Below are 16,744 nucleotides of genomic sequence, written 5' to 3'. Positions count from 1 at the left end.
CCAAATCTCTATTCAGCATGATAAGAGAACTTGCTGCGCTAACCCCGCATAATTGGGGATAAGGGCAAGAAGAACATGAATAATATAATGTGAAAGTAATATTTATTTATTTCTCGCTTAAATGTTTAATGTACAACATAAGCCATCGATAAAATTTACAAAATTGTGTCAGTTTAGAATAAGCTTTTAAAAGAACTGGAAGTCTGTACCTGGTCTGGTCTGGTCAAAGACCAGTATTACAAATCTCCAGGTTACCTACTTCCTTAAGTGACCGAACTACATCGATGACAGAGATCCACCCGACCCCAGTGCTCCTTTCAATTTAGAAAGATTTGAGTGCTTAAAGAGTTGCATCAAATATACCTTAATATATGCAGTCAAATCTGAAAAATAAATCTTGTCAAAAAACAAGAAAGTCATAACAAGCTTTGTCATTTTTGGCGTGAAGAATTATCTTGAAGAATTTTACAAGATTTTTTTATTATGGTTTTTAAGATTTGTTAAGCGGTTACTTAGCGATAGATTGGTCGATAATATCGTCTTTGATTTTCAATCTAGTCTATTCGCATTGTTCGCAGTCTCTTAAATATTTGTTTTAGGTATATAATATGGGACTCACAAGTAATACAGGATTACTGGCCAGCGTTTCGCAAAAGCATATTTTCGCACAGGAAAAGGTTTGCACATTCATTTCATTTACTTCGAACAGGAATTCAAGTTTTAAAGACTTAACAAGATAATGAAATTTTCTTGGATATTGAATTCGTTCAGTTGCCTTTGTGGTAGACATAAAAGCTACTTAATTTTGATATTTATTAAACCCAAAGAACATTTAATTGTAATTCTAATAATAAATCTATGATCGTAAGAAAGTTGAATCGAGATATTAGACTCATCATCATCACAGTCATTACTCTTGGCTACGCAATCGTGGTCACGTGGAATCCTTATTTATTAGGTATAGCTTTGATAGCTGTTCTCCATAATTCGCGAACTAAGACTTGGCGCACGCATTCATTAAGTGGGGTTTTTTACTTGATCAGTCCAGCGTGTGGGGCTTCGTCCACTAGATATTAGACTAATTCGTGGAAAACTGTTATAGCACTAAGAATTTCCAGAGAGGCAGGTTTGATTTTAAAAAAGGATGGAAGATACAACTAATTTGGCAGTTAGCTAATTAAAAAAAGACACCACCTACCGTTAAACTTCAAGATTAGGTTTATGTGACAGCCACTCATTACCAAATAAAGAGCTTATCTTCCCATCCACAGAAAAAAAGAGATGGTGACGGCTTAAAGACGCAATCTTTGTCAATATTGTTTGTTTTTGTCAAAAAGATTTTTCAGTTGAAATATATTTTTTAGATAAAGGTTGAGCTCAGATGCGACGTGACACCCGCGCCGTTTATGCTTCGTCCTTATGCCGGCATCTACAATCCGTTTTCTCACCGATGTTCGGTTCTGTGCAACCATCCGGCTGACACCGAAGCAAAGGAGCACGTCAAAAGAATGAAGGATAATTGGGTAAGTAAAAAAAAAAGATGTCTGGTATCGTGGGACACCGGATAGGAACGAAGTTCCTTATTATAAAAATATAAATTTTAAGTTCTATTCGAGGTATAAAGAAAATAATTATTCGGGTATACATTTTTTATTATCATATTTTTATTGATAAAAAAAAACTACTTTACAAAGTTATCAACTTTATTTTATTCACAATGATTTAAAAAAAATATATAATAATAATATACAAAGAAACAGCTATTTATATGAATAATACCTAATAATAACCGTCTTCACGTAGACTATACCTACATTAGACACTGTGGCTATACAGTATCGTACAGGTCATACTAAGACTATACGTACTTTACGTTACGTTACTCATTGTAAAAAATTCATATTTAAAAAAAATATCTAATTTTAAAAAATAAATAAATAATAATTTCATATGTAAAAAAAAAAGACATGCCCGCTGAGTTTCTTGCCAATTCTTCTCAGGACGGAGGCTAGTTCTTGTGAATTGGCGGTAGTTTTTTTGACGTTCAACAAGTATGTACTTTCATTTATGTTGAATAAAAATTTTTGATTTGATTTGATTTGATACATAAATAATAAAAATCTTATATTACGGACGTTTTTTCCCGGTTAGGGTAGCCCTCCGCATCGTCCCCTAAGGAACTTCGTTCCAAAACATTGCTGAGACCGAAAATTCTGGTGCTAATAGATGTCACATAATCGTCGCTTTACATAAAATACATAAATTCCTTTATCCGGTACAGTTTCAGAGATCGTCCTGGTTCTGCCTTCAAATTGTAGGAATTGTTTGTAACTCCGCTCAATCCGTGACAAAATCTGCCACCTTTAGACAATGTGCGGTCGCCACGTCTTTTTCCACAGAGCGAATGTAAACAGCAGTTTATTATAGTCATAAAACTAGTTTTAAGTCATGAATTATATTACAAGTTAATTGTCTGACTGCTTTAATAATAATATTTACATAAATTATGGGCATGAGGATTGTCTCTTAATAAATTTATTTTAATCATACTCGAAGTCGTCGTGGCCTAAAGGATAAGACGTCCGGTGCATTCGTATCGAGCGATGCACCGGTGTTCGAATCCCGCAGGCGGGTACCAATTTTTCTAACGAAATACGTACTTGACAAATGTTCACGATTGACTTCCACGGTGAAGGAATAACATCGTGTAATAAAAATCAAACCCGCAAAATTATAATTTGCGTAATTACTGGTGGTAGGACCTCTTGTGAGTCAGCGCAGGTAGTTACCACAGCCCTGCCTATTTCTGCCGTGAAGCAGTAACGCGTTTTGGTTTGAAGGATGGGGCAGCCGTTGTAACTATAGTTGAGACCTTAGAACTTATATCTCAAGGTGGGTGACAAATTTTCGTCGTAGATGCTCCAAAAACCACTTAACAAGAGGTGGGCTGTGAGCTCGTCCACATGTCTAAGCAATAAAAAAAATTCACTCTAAGTACCTAATCGCAAATGCCTGATTATGATAATGAATTTAAATAATTTAAATTTAACGTCTATAAAGTCCAGTTATTTGATTATTCGTATTCATTAATCTAAGAGGAAGGAAATGTGAGAATATTAAATAATGAATAAATGATATGTGAATGATATCATATAAAATGAAAATTATGTTTTTATCACTCATAAACATGTATAAAAATATCATTCAATTGTTTCGTCTATGATTTTTGTTTATAGTTGCAGATGGACAGACGAGCACTTGTTGAGTGTTTATCGGCGTCTTTAGTATCACAACGTGCATCCCCTCACCCAATACGAAACTCAATAAAGCCTAATTGCTTCACGGCAGTCATTTGTAGTATGATGCTTTCCGTTCGAGATCCTAATTTGCATACAACTAGAAAAAAGTTGACTTACATTTTATAAGCAGCGGCTATTGTAATTGTAAAGCGATTTATATAATAACAATCTTCTTGTTGAAAAACAAGATCCCATATTCTATATGAGGGGGTGGGGTCTGTGGGGGCAGCTTCTCTAAACTGTAACCTCTCCGACAATATGCACGAAACATAGCGCATAAATCAACGCGCGAAATCTCTCAAAAGCATGGGGTGCGTCTGTAAGTTAATGCTCATTACATTACGGGCTCACGAAATTTGAAGCTATTAGGATCATACGCATAAATATCAATGGTATAGCGTACCTAAATCACACATAGCACCTAAAGTTATACATTAATGTATTTTTATCTCGGTCGCACCAACAGACCAGACCTTTTTAGATAGATCGGTTAACAAATTCATGATCCACCTGCTTTTGAACTTTAGATTATAGACGACAAAGGTGAGTTCTGCCACCCGCCCTAAGACCTCAAGCTGATGTCGCAGTTGTCATGAAAACCGGCTAAAATGGGATAGCGCAGCGGTGGTACAATCTAATGTGTTATTGTAAACAAGGCTTTATTTCTCTAATCTCCGATTAAGCAATTGCCAACGCGATTCAGAAGTTCCTTTGCTGCGTAAATTGATATGTGTTTAGGTTATTAATTTACATTATCTGAGGGATAATACTATACTATAATATATCTATAATATATAATAGTTAATAAACTCTTAATTATTACAGTTGCTCGAGGGTAAATCTCATTGTTTTCAAGAGGATCTTTCGAAGTTCCAAGAACAGAACGGCACTGAGAAGATTAGAACGCCACACGATATCGTTACTGAGGACATGTTCCGAAGGTATCTCATCTACTGGATTCATAACTTGCAACATATTTCTACGTTACTACATGCTTTACTACAAATACGAGAGATAAGATAGAGAGGTGGACAGGAGAGAGAGCTGTTAACCATGGACGTCAGAACCGAATTCTACCACCAAAGAGGTTGTAAAGCTAGATGAGCGAGCTTCCAAAAAAGGAGAAGGAATACGATTCTATTGTATTTTATATGTGTTAGTTCAAAACTTTTTTCTTCATGAAGTGATTTTGATAATACCTTGTTTGAAACCTCTTGCTTCTCATGTGATCCCATTTACCTATCAGATCTAATTGATAAATTTTTAGTTATCTCGAATAAATCGTTTTTCATTGACATCGATTACATTTATGGTATTCTCTATTTCTTCTGTATGAAGCCGATTTTCTTTCTTTTTTTTTACGATTTAATTAAATTGTTTTCTTTACTATACTATGGTGATCTTTAAGGTGTTTTGTTATAGATCAGATTTGTTAGGTACTGTAGGTATTTCTTTGGGGCTCGATGGGCTAATTGCCCCATCCTGAATTTAAGTTATATCAAAGTGTTAATATCACTGTAAATTATAGATATGCTGAGACGGACTCGAGGCCATTGACACCGGCTCCGACCCTCGCCAGTGGAAAGTCCAGAGGTTCTCGCCGATGTCTGACACCTGACCAGCCTCATCAGAGGACCGCCATCGTTTTGGACTTGAGGAGAAGTCATAGCCAGGTTTATCAGTTTTTAATTAGATTGATGGGCTGATAATCTTCTGGTCTATTGAAATAAACGTTTACCGAAATAGCACTTGACCTCACACGACCTCCGTCTCGCCGAGTACCTGGAGACAAAGTCGCTTAAACCTAGCACATAAAGTTTAAAAAGGCCAGATTTGAAACGCGTCCAAATTTGCTGTGGAAAAGCTATGACGTATTAAAATATTTAGTAGCCCTGTACAGAATAGACTATACAACAGCGCGATTAATGTTAGTACTGTAGGTACGTCAAGCACGAAAATCTATTGAATTTGTAATGTAAATGTATCGAGTCCCCGATACGAAGACGGATCATTACATTAGATGGAAGTACTCGATAGCCAGCTACTGGTGGTAGGACCTCTTGTGAGTCCGCGCGGGTGGGTACCACCGCCCTGCCTATTTCTGCCGTGAAGCAGTAATGCGATTCGGTTTGAAGGGTGGGGCAGCCGTTGTAACTATACTGAGATCTTACAACTTATATCTCAAGGTGGGTGGCGCATTTACATCGTAGATGTCCATGAGCTCCAGTAACCACTTAACATCAGATGGGCTGTGAGCTCGTCCACCCATCTAAGCAATAAAAAAAAAGCCAGCTTTCGAGATTTACGTTACCGTAGGTAGTAGTAGTACCGTAGGTTAATGGTAGGCAGCGGCTTGGCTCTGCCCCTGGCATTACTGATGTCCATGAGCCACGGTGACTACTTATCATCAGGTGGGCCGTATGCTCGTCTGCCTAAAAAGGCAATAAAAAAAAATGCCTTCGAGAAACACCGTGGAGGGAAGTTCATTCCAAAGCCGGATGATACGTGGCAGAAAAGATCTTTGGAAACTCACTGTCGAAGAATTATGTGGTGAAAATAGTCTGCTTTTTATGTTAAATCAATCAAGTATTCGTTACCTAGCTAATAAACTTTCTTAAAATTCTTTAACCGTAGGAGACACTGTACTATCACGGTTATGGGACCTCGGAGACCACTGCCGGACCTAACACGAGCCCCACCAACGATCGTTCCACGCTACCGTCACTGAACTTGTCCGAGGGTGCGCACAATCGTTTGCTGAAAGGCCAGTGTGAGCAATTACCGCCGCTGGCTTCTCCACTCGTTTTAGCCAAACGGTCTTTACCACTCAAGGAGATTGCTAGCGTTAGGACTGCCAGAAAGGTTAGTAATTTGTTTGTAAATTAGTAATAGAACCTTTAACGACGTAGGGAATGACGTATCGCTCGGTAGACCGGCGTTCCGAATATGGTTGTTGAGTGTGCTTAATGCGAGTTTTTTAACGTTCTCGATAGCGTAAAAGTTAACTTAAATTTGTGTGGAGTTGGAACGTTTGCCTACGTTTGCCGCCAGGGGCGCTGTTTCAACTTGAAGAAAAATTTGTTACATTTCGATGTTATTGTGTTGAGGAAATAATAAATAACTAAGAAAAGATAAAACAGTAATGTAACTTTTTTTTTTCTCTATTAACCGATTTTCTTTTTTGTTTAGTATAAATAAAAGCGTGGGGTGCATGATATCAGTAGTTATAAATATTTTATGAACAGATATGAGTAGGAAGGTTATTTTGGTAATATCCTGAAAAGCACAAATTCAAATTTATTCAAATTTATTTTCTATTGTTTAGTTGAATTCTCTATAAAAGCGTATTTTGCTAGTTTTTTGAAACTATTACTTATTTTTAATTTTTTAGTTGAATTTCAACTTTTAAACTTTTTTTTCCATTTTTTTTTTAAATATTCAATTGTCCTCAGTCCTTAATAACTATACCAAACGAGTTAATCCGACGTTTTGAAGGGGATCAAAATCATGTTGAAAGGTTCCGTTACGTCTGACGCTGATAAAAGCGTATTAATATTTACAAATAATAAACTTATATTAACGACTCGGCCGAGTCTATCAACAACTTCGTCTGTTTGCCCAACTCTGGCAAAGACCTCCTCCATTTCTTTCCGCTCTACTCGCTTTAGAGCTTTCCTTGTCCATAATTTTCTGCTACCGTTCTTATCTCGTCGTCCCACCTCCGAATCTGTCTGCCCTGTTCCCTTTTTCTATCTCTAGGGTACCAAACCCCTATGTTTTTGTTCCACTTTTCGGTGCCTCTTATTGTATGTCCTGTCCGTTGCCATTTTAGTTTGCGCATTCTAGTTGAAACATTTTGTATCTTAGTGCGACGGCGACCTCTAATGACTGTTTCGTACTCTGTCTGATTTTCTTAAATTGGCATGTTTCTAATGTTTTTCTTTGCGCTTTAGTGAGAGTCCAGGTTTGGCAGCCATAAGTTAGAACTGGTAGCACGCAGGTGTTGTACAATTTTGATTTGACATGCATATACACACTTATATAATGTTGAAATATATACATATATAGATAATAACCACTCGGATAAAGAGCAAACAAACAAGCCTGTTCGTCATAGGAATGTTCGTAAATCTGGTATTGACGAGCTTGAATGTTATCAGAATTTGTCTCTTTGTTTCTAAACATGTTTTTTGTTTATCTCATAACAAATTTTAAAGTGATCAATAGAGTTTCTTTTACTCGGTCGGTTATCCTGGCATAACCCTTTAGGGTTGCCAGGTTAGGTAGGGGAAAAAAGTTTCTTTTTGAATATGGGTCAGTTAATTTCCTTCAAAATGGTAATAACAAAATATAACATACAATCAGTCAGTGATTATAGTCAAATTTCTTTCGTGCATTGAACTAACACTAAGACTTACAGATCGATTATGTGTAATTGCAAATAATTGTTTAAACGTTTGATAATATTCTTTAACAAAACAAAAGCCCTTGTGCGATGCATTAATTAAATTTTCAAATAAAATTTTAGTTGTTATTGTTTACGTAATTATTTGGAGAGCTTGCTTTGCCCCACATTTAGTATTTATTAATCTACACCACTATAATTGCCTCGGTTGGTTTATTGGCTGAATTATGGACTTAGTGGCTAATGAATGGCCATTCACGGGATATACTTTTCTTGCCGCATATGTTTGTATCTGATTATTGCTGTATGCGAAATACAGAATGAAATCTAGATTAGAATCGATGTGGTATGATTGTATCTTCTTTTTTTTAAATATTTATAAGAATATAAGTATCGCTTTTAAGGACACTCGAGTTCTCCTTGTTCGTCTTGTTGCCCTTACCCGGGGTCCGTTATCCTATATGGGGTCGGTGCAACATATCCTCTTTTTCTAACCAGGTCTATTTCATATGTTATCTCTGCACTCACATCCTTCTATCGCATATCTTTGACACAGTCCATCCAAGTCTTTTTAGGACGCCTCCTCCTCTCATTATCGTCTCGACATAAGTCATGAAAATAGGCGAGATCATAAATTTCTATTCCAATGGGTTGAACCTTAAAAGCTAATAGCTATTATTAAGTGTCCATGAACTTATTACAAAAGAGAGAAAAAGAGAGAGAGAGAGAGAGAGAGAGAGAGAGAGAGATAGAAAGAGAGAGATAGAGAGATAGATAGAAAGAGAGAGATAGAGAGAGAGATAGAAAGAGAGAGATAGAGAGAGAGAGAGAGAGATGTGAACCTTAAACAGTGTCAATGAAAAATCAACTTATTACAGAAGTGAGAGAGACAGATGTGAAACTTAAATATGTGTCAACAAAAATCTAATTATTACAAAAGAGAGAGAGATATATATATGGAGGCACCTGTCCTCGATTGACGCAAAAGGAGGCGGGGATATTCAGGGCCGCGGTAATTTTCCCACTTGAAAAATAAGTAGACCATTCATATCGGAAATCATATTCAATGTTAACTAGCAACCAATTGTTTTCGTTTCGACTTTGACGTCAGCGTGTTATCTTAGTGCCGATTTAAAAACCACGAACGCAACACGAAAATAATTTAGCATTCGCCGCTAGAACGTGTAACATGTTGCCGTTTCTAGTATCCAAAACTACATTGCTACCGTCGAAGAAGTACACTAAGGAAAAGAAGCCTAAAGATAGCGTCCTCGTTACGGGTGATAACTTCTCCACCTTGAGACAGAAACGTATTAAACGAAGACCGTGGAAACTGCCCGCGGCTCTCCCAACCCTTACGTGTGATTGTAATTTAATGCACCTAACTAAAATAGTGATTAGTTACGCTCCCAAAAGCCGTAAACGGGGCGCTTCTAATATAATACTCTCGATGACGGCTTGGGGTACAACGGGCCAAAGGAAACGCATGAAAATACCCAGTGTCAAGTTGACGAAAAAATTTACTACCAAAGACAACAGACCTTTAATATACGAAACTGAGGATTTTTTCAAAAAACTCGAGGTAACAGGCAAAAGTATCCGAAGAATAGTACAGTTTTCGTTTTATGCTTTTATTGTGATTGATTTAAAAACTGAATTAACTGTTATTTCATTATTTTTTTTGTTTTACTTTTCTTTTACCCAACTACTTAAGGTGTCTTTATGCGTTTTTTTTTTTAATTTACTGCCATGTGCTTCACCGATTCCCTACGTGGTTATGACGATTTCTCTCTTCGATCTTCTTACTAAGGCGCCCGAACATCTAGTAGATCCTAGGGAAGACGAATCCGATGACGCCGAGAATAAGTCTATTTTTATCAGACCTAAAATACCAAAACTTAGATTAACAAACAAAAGAAGGTAAAGTAAGGCAATCCAGGCGCTTAGTAACAGAAATCGAGATAATTACTTTAGCCACGTAGAGCACTGGTGACGCATATGGCAGTCAACGTTTAAAAAAAATCGCTTAAAGACACCTTAGTTGGGTAAAAGGAAGGTAAAACAAAATAAATAAACCTACATGGCAGTCAACGTGTTAAAGAATCAATCAAAGATTTACTGATATTGCAACTTTATGTTTGCCATTTGTCATTTATTTTTCAGAATCAACTTAAAGCTTTGAACTTAGGCAAGCCTCCGAAGACCAAGAAAAATGACATTCCATCGTCACAGCGTTCGAAGAATGACAGAGAAGTAAACGCTGGCAGTGAAACTCTTCGCGACGATGTAGATGATGAAGGTTAGTACGTTTCAGGATTATTTAAATCAGGCTGGCTGACCCAGGATTCCTCACCTTCCCGATGTCGCTGCATCTTGGTTTGGTCAGTTGGCGTAGACATATGCACAGTACAGGAATTCACAGAATGGTTTCTATTCTTTCAATGGTGTTTTTTCGCCGTTGAGCCAAGAAAAGAGACATATTAATAATTTGTCTCCTGCTGTTTATCTTTTTTTATTTATCTACTGCGTAATTATGTCGATTTTAGGACTGACGCAGCTTTCTTTTTTTTTTCCTACCTAATCTGAGAGCCTTGAAAGGCTATTTCAGCGTAACTGTAACTAGTAGGCGAGCTCGCGGGGCTCAAACCTGACGATTGCTAACACGAACCCTAGCAAGAGCCGTGCTTCGCAGAATCTACCACCGGATCGGAAACGCGACCCACTGAGAAGTTCCGACGAGAAACTCAGTGGGCTGTGTCTGTGGGTTAATTTACTCGTCGAGCCCTTCGTCGCAAGCGATGGGTTCGACGTGAACAATGACCGGTGCTTGAGGTATCTAAAATCATCGTTAGTGGATCAAGAGGATCCGAGATGACGTGCACAGCTTTCGTGAATAGTAGATATAATAAAAAATACTTTAACAGTTCAAGCTCGCTATTATTATTTTAGTTGTTCGTCAAAATGCAAATATCGTGTCAATTACAGTCTAATTTTCAATTTAAAAAAAACTAACAACTAGTAACTGCAAGTAAACTAAATTATGAAGTTTTAATTTCATGTCCAGGTGGTGGAGAACAAAAAAGACGCGGCAAACGTCGTCGCAAAGGACGTCCAGGAGGCAGCGACCGCCTGACTTCGGCGGGATTGGCAGCTCAAACACAGCAAGACCCTGAAACACAAGTAAATAGTGTATTTCAATACTTCTTTTTTAGACACGCCTTTACGGATCCATCAGATCCAATTACTCTTTCATTGGATACCTTCAGCTCTAACACTAGGAGCAGGCTGAGGAACCCCGGTAACCGTACTCGTCGAACTCGACAAAGAGGTCGACGTGCAACCTAACCCTATGCATCAGCCCGCTGAGTTTCTCTCCGGATTTTCTCGTAGGTAGGTTCTAGTAGGTCGCGATTCCGATCCGGTAGTAGATTCATTCGCGAAGCAATTGCTCTTGAGTTGTTAGGTCTCCTCGGAGGCGGTCGGGCAGCTCTTAGTAAATCCCACCCGTCCTAGCTGAGCCTTTGCTCGCCCACCTGTCCTGGTAAAACTGGAAAGGCCTCCGGGCCACCAGTAATCTTTCAATCATAAAAAAAAACTTCTTTTTTGCCAATCTAAAAACCAAAAGATTTTTTTTTGTTGCTTAGATGGGTGGACATACTCACGGCCCACCTGATGTTAAATGGTTACCGGAGCCCATAGACATCTAAAACGTAAATGCCGCCACCTATCTTGAGATATGAGTTTTAAGGTCTCAGTTTTAACACTACAACGGCTGCCCCGCCCTTCAAACCAAAACGCTTTAGTGCTTCACGGCAGAAATAGGCGGGGTGGTGTTACCTACCCGTGCGAACTCACAAGACGTTTTGCCACCAGTAATGTCGTTTTCATTTCATGTCAGTTCAACGCTCCTAATACTAAACTCAGTTTTACAATAGCAATCATAGGTTATTATATTGAGTAGGTAGGTAGTTGGAAAACCGTGCACATTGAATTACCACATTTCGATCTTAAAAGCAAAAATAAACTTTTAAATATCATTTTGTTGTCTGCTTGTCTGTAGGTCTGTCTGTTTGACGCTTAGCCGGTTTTACTTAGTAGAGATGGGTAGATGTAAAATTGAAATATGTACCAAAGAATAAGGTCTACAGCGGAAGGAAGACATAAAGACCTCAAGATTCTAAATCTGAGCAAGAAAAAAAAATTATAGTTCTAAATTTTAGATTTTATTGATGATAGGGTATATCGCAACCCTGCAAGGGTAGGTATTCACTTATTCACTATTCTACCTATTCCTGCCGCAAAGTATTTCGTTATTTCATTTCAATGCAAGCTTCGAGATCATATTCTAAGGTAGGTGGTGGTATCGGGATGTCGAAATCAGACTTCGACTATTTAAAATATCGTGCTTAAAACATTAAAAAAGTTAAGAGCGCTTAAACTTTTCATTTCGTTTCCATTTCATTAGATCGCCGGAATAGGAACTGACTCACAGAACCCTAGTTCCCGAGGCTCCGTTGCTTCGACAGCCGATGATGATATCATTGTACCGCCGGTTGTCAAGACCAGTATAGCGAAGAAGACCGACTCATTTCTCGATGACGATATATTGAAATACCTGCACAGAGAAGTCGATGAAGAAGCAATCGAAATTGAATTTGATGTAAAGGTGAATGAATATTTTGTATTTATTTATTTCATTATCAGCCTACATTTCGCACCCTTAGAATTACAGAAACCCAACCCCAAAAATGTGTTTGATGGAAAACATCGAATACAGTTTTCAAACCGAAAAGACGTAAAGGAAGGGGACGAAGTGAAAGAGACCGATGTATATGTTTGTCCCCCTTCTACTTTTGGTCATATGATTATTAATGTCGCGGAATAGGATTGTTTTAGGTCTATTTTTAAATTAAAATCAAAATCCAATATATTCTAAAGAGCGCTTTGTCCGACTGCTAAACATAGACCTCATGTAATTTGCGCCACTAAGACCACGAACCTGCAAATAGAACGAGACTAAAAGAAGGGATCGCTTATAAATAATTACATTCAGGTTTTTTTAATGCATTTAATTTGTAGACAAACTCACATCTCATTTGGTGTTTATTCGGACCGATGAACATTACGAATGTGTCTAACCCTCACTCGTCCTAAGTCATTCATTTGTTCATTCGAACTTTTATTTACATTGCTATCAGGTGCTCCACCTTTCAAGGCAGAGCGCATGATTGGCTTACGGCAGAAATATGCTTCTCCTTACTGGGCTCAGAATACGCTCTACCAGTTTCGAACGAGAAAATCCAGGCCCAGTGTCTCATTATAGAGATAAAAAGCATTTTGAAAAATCCGCCACACTAAATAGTGAAGAATTAAATTAATTGCGTCATCTTTGTTTGTAATGTGGTATGGAAGTGATATTGTGGATAAAATAATTACTCATTGCGAGTTTAGATCCTCTCAAATTAGATATCACGCTTACGTCCTAGCTTCAATAGCAATTACAATTAGTGCAATTTTGGTAACATTGTTTTTAATATGTATATCCTCAGAGACGTTACGTCCTTGAAGAAGCTCTGCGTACGCGTCCCGATCGGCCTCAAGGTCAAGAGATGCAGGCTTTACTTCGGGAACTGAAGGTACCAGCTGTAAGTCTCGGGGACTGGCTACACATACCAAGAGTGTTCTCGAGACAGAACGCACAGTTTTCATTGCCGATAGATTCGAATGAACTTGAGGGTACTTTTAAATTTTAAAATACAATTTATTTTATAGGGCTGCTTTATTATGTAGATAATGTAATGGAATTGATGATAAATTGAGAAATGTTGGGGCGCATCCCTAACAGGCTACGAATCTGATTAATATACCTAGGTATAGCAGTTTACTTTGACGTGTTGCAGAGACCAAAGCCCTGAATTTAGTAAAATCAAAATTTACAATGCACTTAAGAGAATCGTTCCCAAAAGCAAAGACTAGTGATAAGGCAACATTAAAATCGTAATAGAGTTTTTTTTGGACCACGGGACTTTAACAAACTCAGGTGACGCTAGGGATCACCTGTTAACCGCATTGGTTTTAGATTTCTGCCTTACCAAATAGAACATAAATAACCGATAACTGTTTAGGGGTACAGTTGCCTGAACACCTTTTAATTGTGGCAGCAATAAAGGTCCTTTAATCCTAATGACACATCACTAGAGTAAAACATTATGAAGTATTAAGTATAATTATAACCTGGGTGTATAATTTAATTGCAGTTTTAACTCCAATGAACTACGCAGCGAGATTCGTATCTTTGAAAAAGTCAAAGCAATTATTGTACCTGACCGTGTTGAGGAAATTTCGTCCGAACGGCTATAGGATGCCTATAAAGGTAAGTCGAATACAAATATTTATCTTATTGAAATCAAGATACAGCCCTATGCTATTGATAGCTGTTTTATTGTAATGAAATACGTACTTAAAAATTGTTCACGACTGACTTCCACGGTGAAGGAATAACATTGTGTAATAAAAATCAAACTCGCAAAATTATAATTTGCGTAATTACTGGTGGTAGGACCTCTTGTGAATCCACACGGTGAAGCAGTAATGCGTTTCGGTTTGAAGGGCGGGGCAACCGTTATAACTATACTGAGACCTTAGAACTTATATCTCAAGGTGTGTGGCGCATTTACGTTGAAAATGTCTATGGGTTCTAGTAACAACTTAACACCAGGTGGGCTGTGAGCTCGTCCACACACCAAGGCAATAAAATAAAAAAAAAATTATAAGACAACAAATGAAGTTATTGACCATCAAACTACAAGGAATTTTCGATTATATGGTTATCAGAACAAGGTGAAGTATTGATTACAAGACGTAACGGGATCGCAAACGCACCAGTCTCTGAGGATTACATGTTTCTGTTGAAGCTTGTTCGTCTTAAGGTCTTATTCGAGGAACAGCTAATGTTAAATGGTCCACATCGAATAGTCTCGAAAACTAGGGTTTTCTCCTCTCATGGGTAATAAGACCAGAACAAGACCTCAAATGCCAAATATCTTGTACAAAGATCCGACCGTAAATCGAATTTGGAATAGCTGGTGTATTACAGTCTTTAGCTATTAGACTAGCTAGGTTAATTACACCGCGTCTTGTCAATTTTGTCAGATATGAACGAAATATAACTTTGTAGGTTAGTTATAGCTCAAATATTCAATCAAATGTTTTAACTTAATGAAATGCCTATTTAGGATATAGAAGATGGTCTTATCTTAATGATGGGTGGTATTATGACACTAAGTCAAGTCAACCACTTCAAAGAAATCATGAGCTGGACGTATTATGAGGAAGAAGAGAGTATACCGGACGAAATTAAGTTGACCTTACTGAACACCGGATACAGGAAGAACTCTGTTTCTGAGGGAGGAGATTCAGAAGAGGTAACTAACAACTATTTTATTGCTATTGAGATCGACAGTTGAATACCAACACTTTGTACCAATACGACGAAGATGCGACAGATTACATATACGCGATCTGTCTCTCTCTCCCTTTCTTGGAGAGCCAACGTAAAGTCTCTTCCCAAAATTGAAAATAAAGGAGTTCATTTTGATGGTGAATCATTATGGGTCGTAATAAGCGATGTTTGACTTCTGTGAGTACGCCTTCTTTTAGAGATTTGCGACGAGACACGGGAGATAAAGCTTTAATCTTTATCTCCCTCTCGCTCTCCCTGATTCAATACGCCGTTGTCGAGGGGAGACGGTATTAAAGCCTAATTTCCGGCTCTCTCAAATGTTTCCTCGCATACCGGCTTAGGAACCGGAACCTCTTTCGAGGATCGAACGTGGTTGAGTAATATAAGATTTTAGTCAACCATCAACAAGTCTAGCTCGTCGCCCCTGATATATAAAGGAAAGTTTCACGATTTCCACTTCCTCAAAAAACACTTGAAATCTTAATTGTATTGAAATTGGAACTCACGGTCACTTCGATACATAAATGCAGAGGATGTTGAAGCATACCTTGCAGGTTAACAGTAAGCTTGAACAGTGGCAGTCCTGACTAGTGATAATGTATGGATAAATAAATCAGGTTGATGATACTCAAGAACGGGTTCCCAGATTCCCTTTAGAGAACTTGTCGAATATCGAATATTATAATTATGGTCTGCTGATAACAAACTATACTACCTAATTTATATAACCTTTGTTACAGCCTGAAGGACACACAGTTAAATTTAGAACTTGGTGTGGTCTGTGCGCGATTTGTGAACGCATGTACGGACGATTTCCGCTTCGAGAGAAAGATCCCCCAGACGGGGTAAGCAATAAGCACTTACATATATCAATATCCTATTCTATATTTAAACATGAAAATTGATTTGGTATAAATAATAATTAAAAAATCGATCCGTATACCACAATTTACCAAACACAGCAAAGTACTACCTATTTGTCATAAATTTTTCTTTACTTTTAAAATAATTAAAAAGCATGTACATATCGTTCCTGACTGTGTATTTTTTCTTTCAGATTGAATTAAGTGATTTTAGCATGATAGAAGTTAAACTAGCTACACTTAAAGTAAACAGTGGGTTGAGAGAAATTTTAAATACAATAAAAGAACGATAATTGAAATAATATATAATAAAATTTAAATTGAACAAGCATTTTCATTTTAACTGTTTTCGAACGACTTTATTTCATAAAAATAGAAGTTGGAAATGACATTTCTCACGTTTGACATATGTAGTGAGTTGATTACACGATGAAATCGATTTTGAAATCGATTTCATGAATGGTAAATGTCGGTCACACATTTGAAAATGAAAATAATCAACAAAAATGGCCCTTTGTAGATAAGCAATTATGAATCGGTAAATTTGTGAATAACAAGAGTTTCGTAAGTATTCAACAGTTTAATTTGTTTACTAGACCTTTTCATTTTCAAACACAAACTTGCTATATTTGGAAAAATTTATTTGAATTTATTTTAGCGATCGATTTCGTAACCAAACAAATATCATATTTAAGTTGATTTTTCATCCGATCTT

The 16,744-nt window shown here is 37.3% G+C and overlaps 1 protein-coding gene across 1 annotated transcript; it reads left to right on the top strand.

Moving 5' to 3' along the window:
- The first annotated feature begins 421 nt into the window (after nt 1-421).
- Nucleotides 422-16,357, top strand: LOC101736618 (uncharacterized). The gene is made up of 13 exons (XM_021348600.3): nt 422-677; nt 1,365-1,523; nt 4,125-4,240; nt 4,828-4,972; nt 5,934-6,161; nt 9,868-10,003; nt 10,769-10,884; nt 12,170-12,370; nt 13,254-13,440; nt 13,962-14,077; nt 14,940-15,128; nt 15,907-16,011; nt 16,224-16,357. Exons 1-13 carry the CDS (start codon nt 609-611, stop codon nt 16,320-16,322), a joined length of 1,866 nt encoding a protein of 621 aa, XP_021204275.1. The 5' UTR covers nt 422-608; the 3' UTR covers nt 16,323-16,357.
- Nucleotides 16,358-16,744: the final 387 nt, after the last annotated feature.

Source organism: Bombyx mori, chromosome 8 (genome assembly GCF_030269925.1).
Source record: "Bombyx mori chromosome 8, ASM3026992v2".
NCBI classification, from domain to species: domain Eukaryota; kingdom Metazoa; phylum Arthropoda; class Insecta; order Lepidoptera; family Bombycidae; genus Bombyx; species Bombyx mori.
This window is presented reverse-complemented; position numbering and strand designations above follow the sequence as displayed.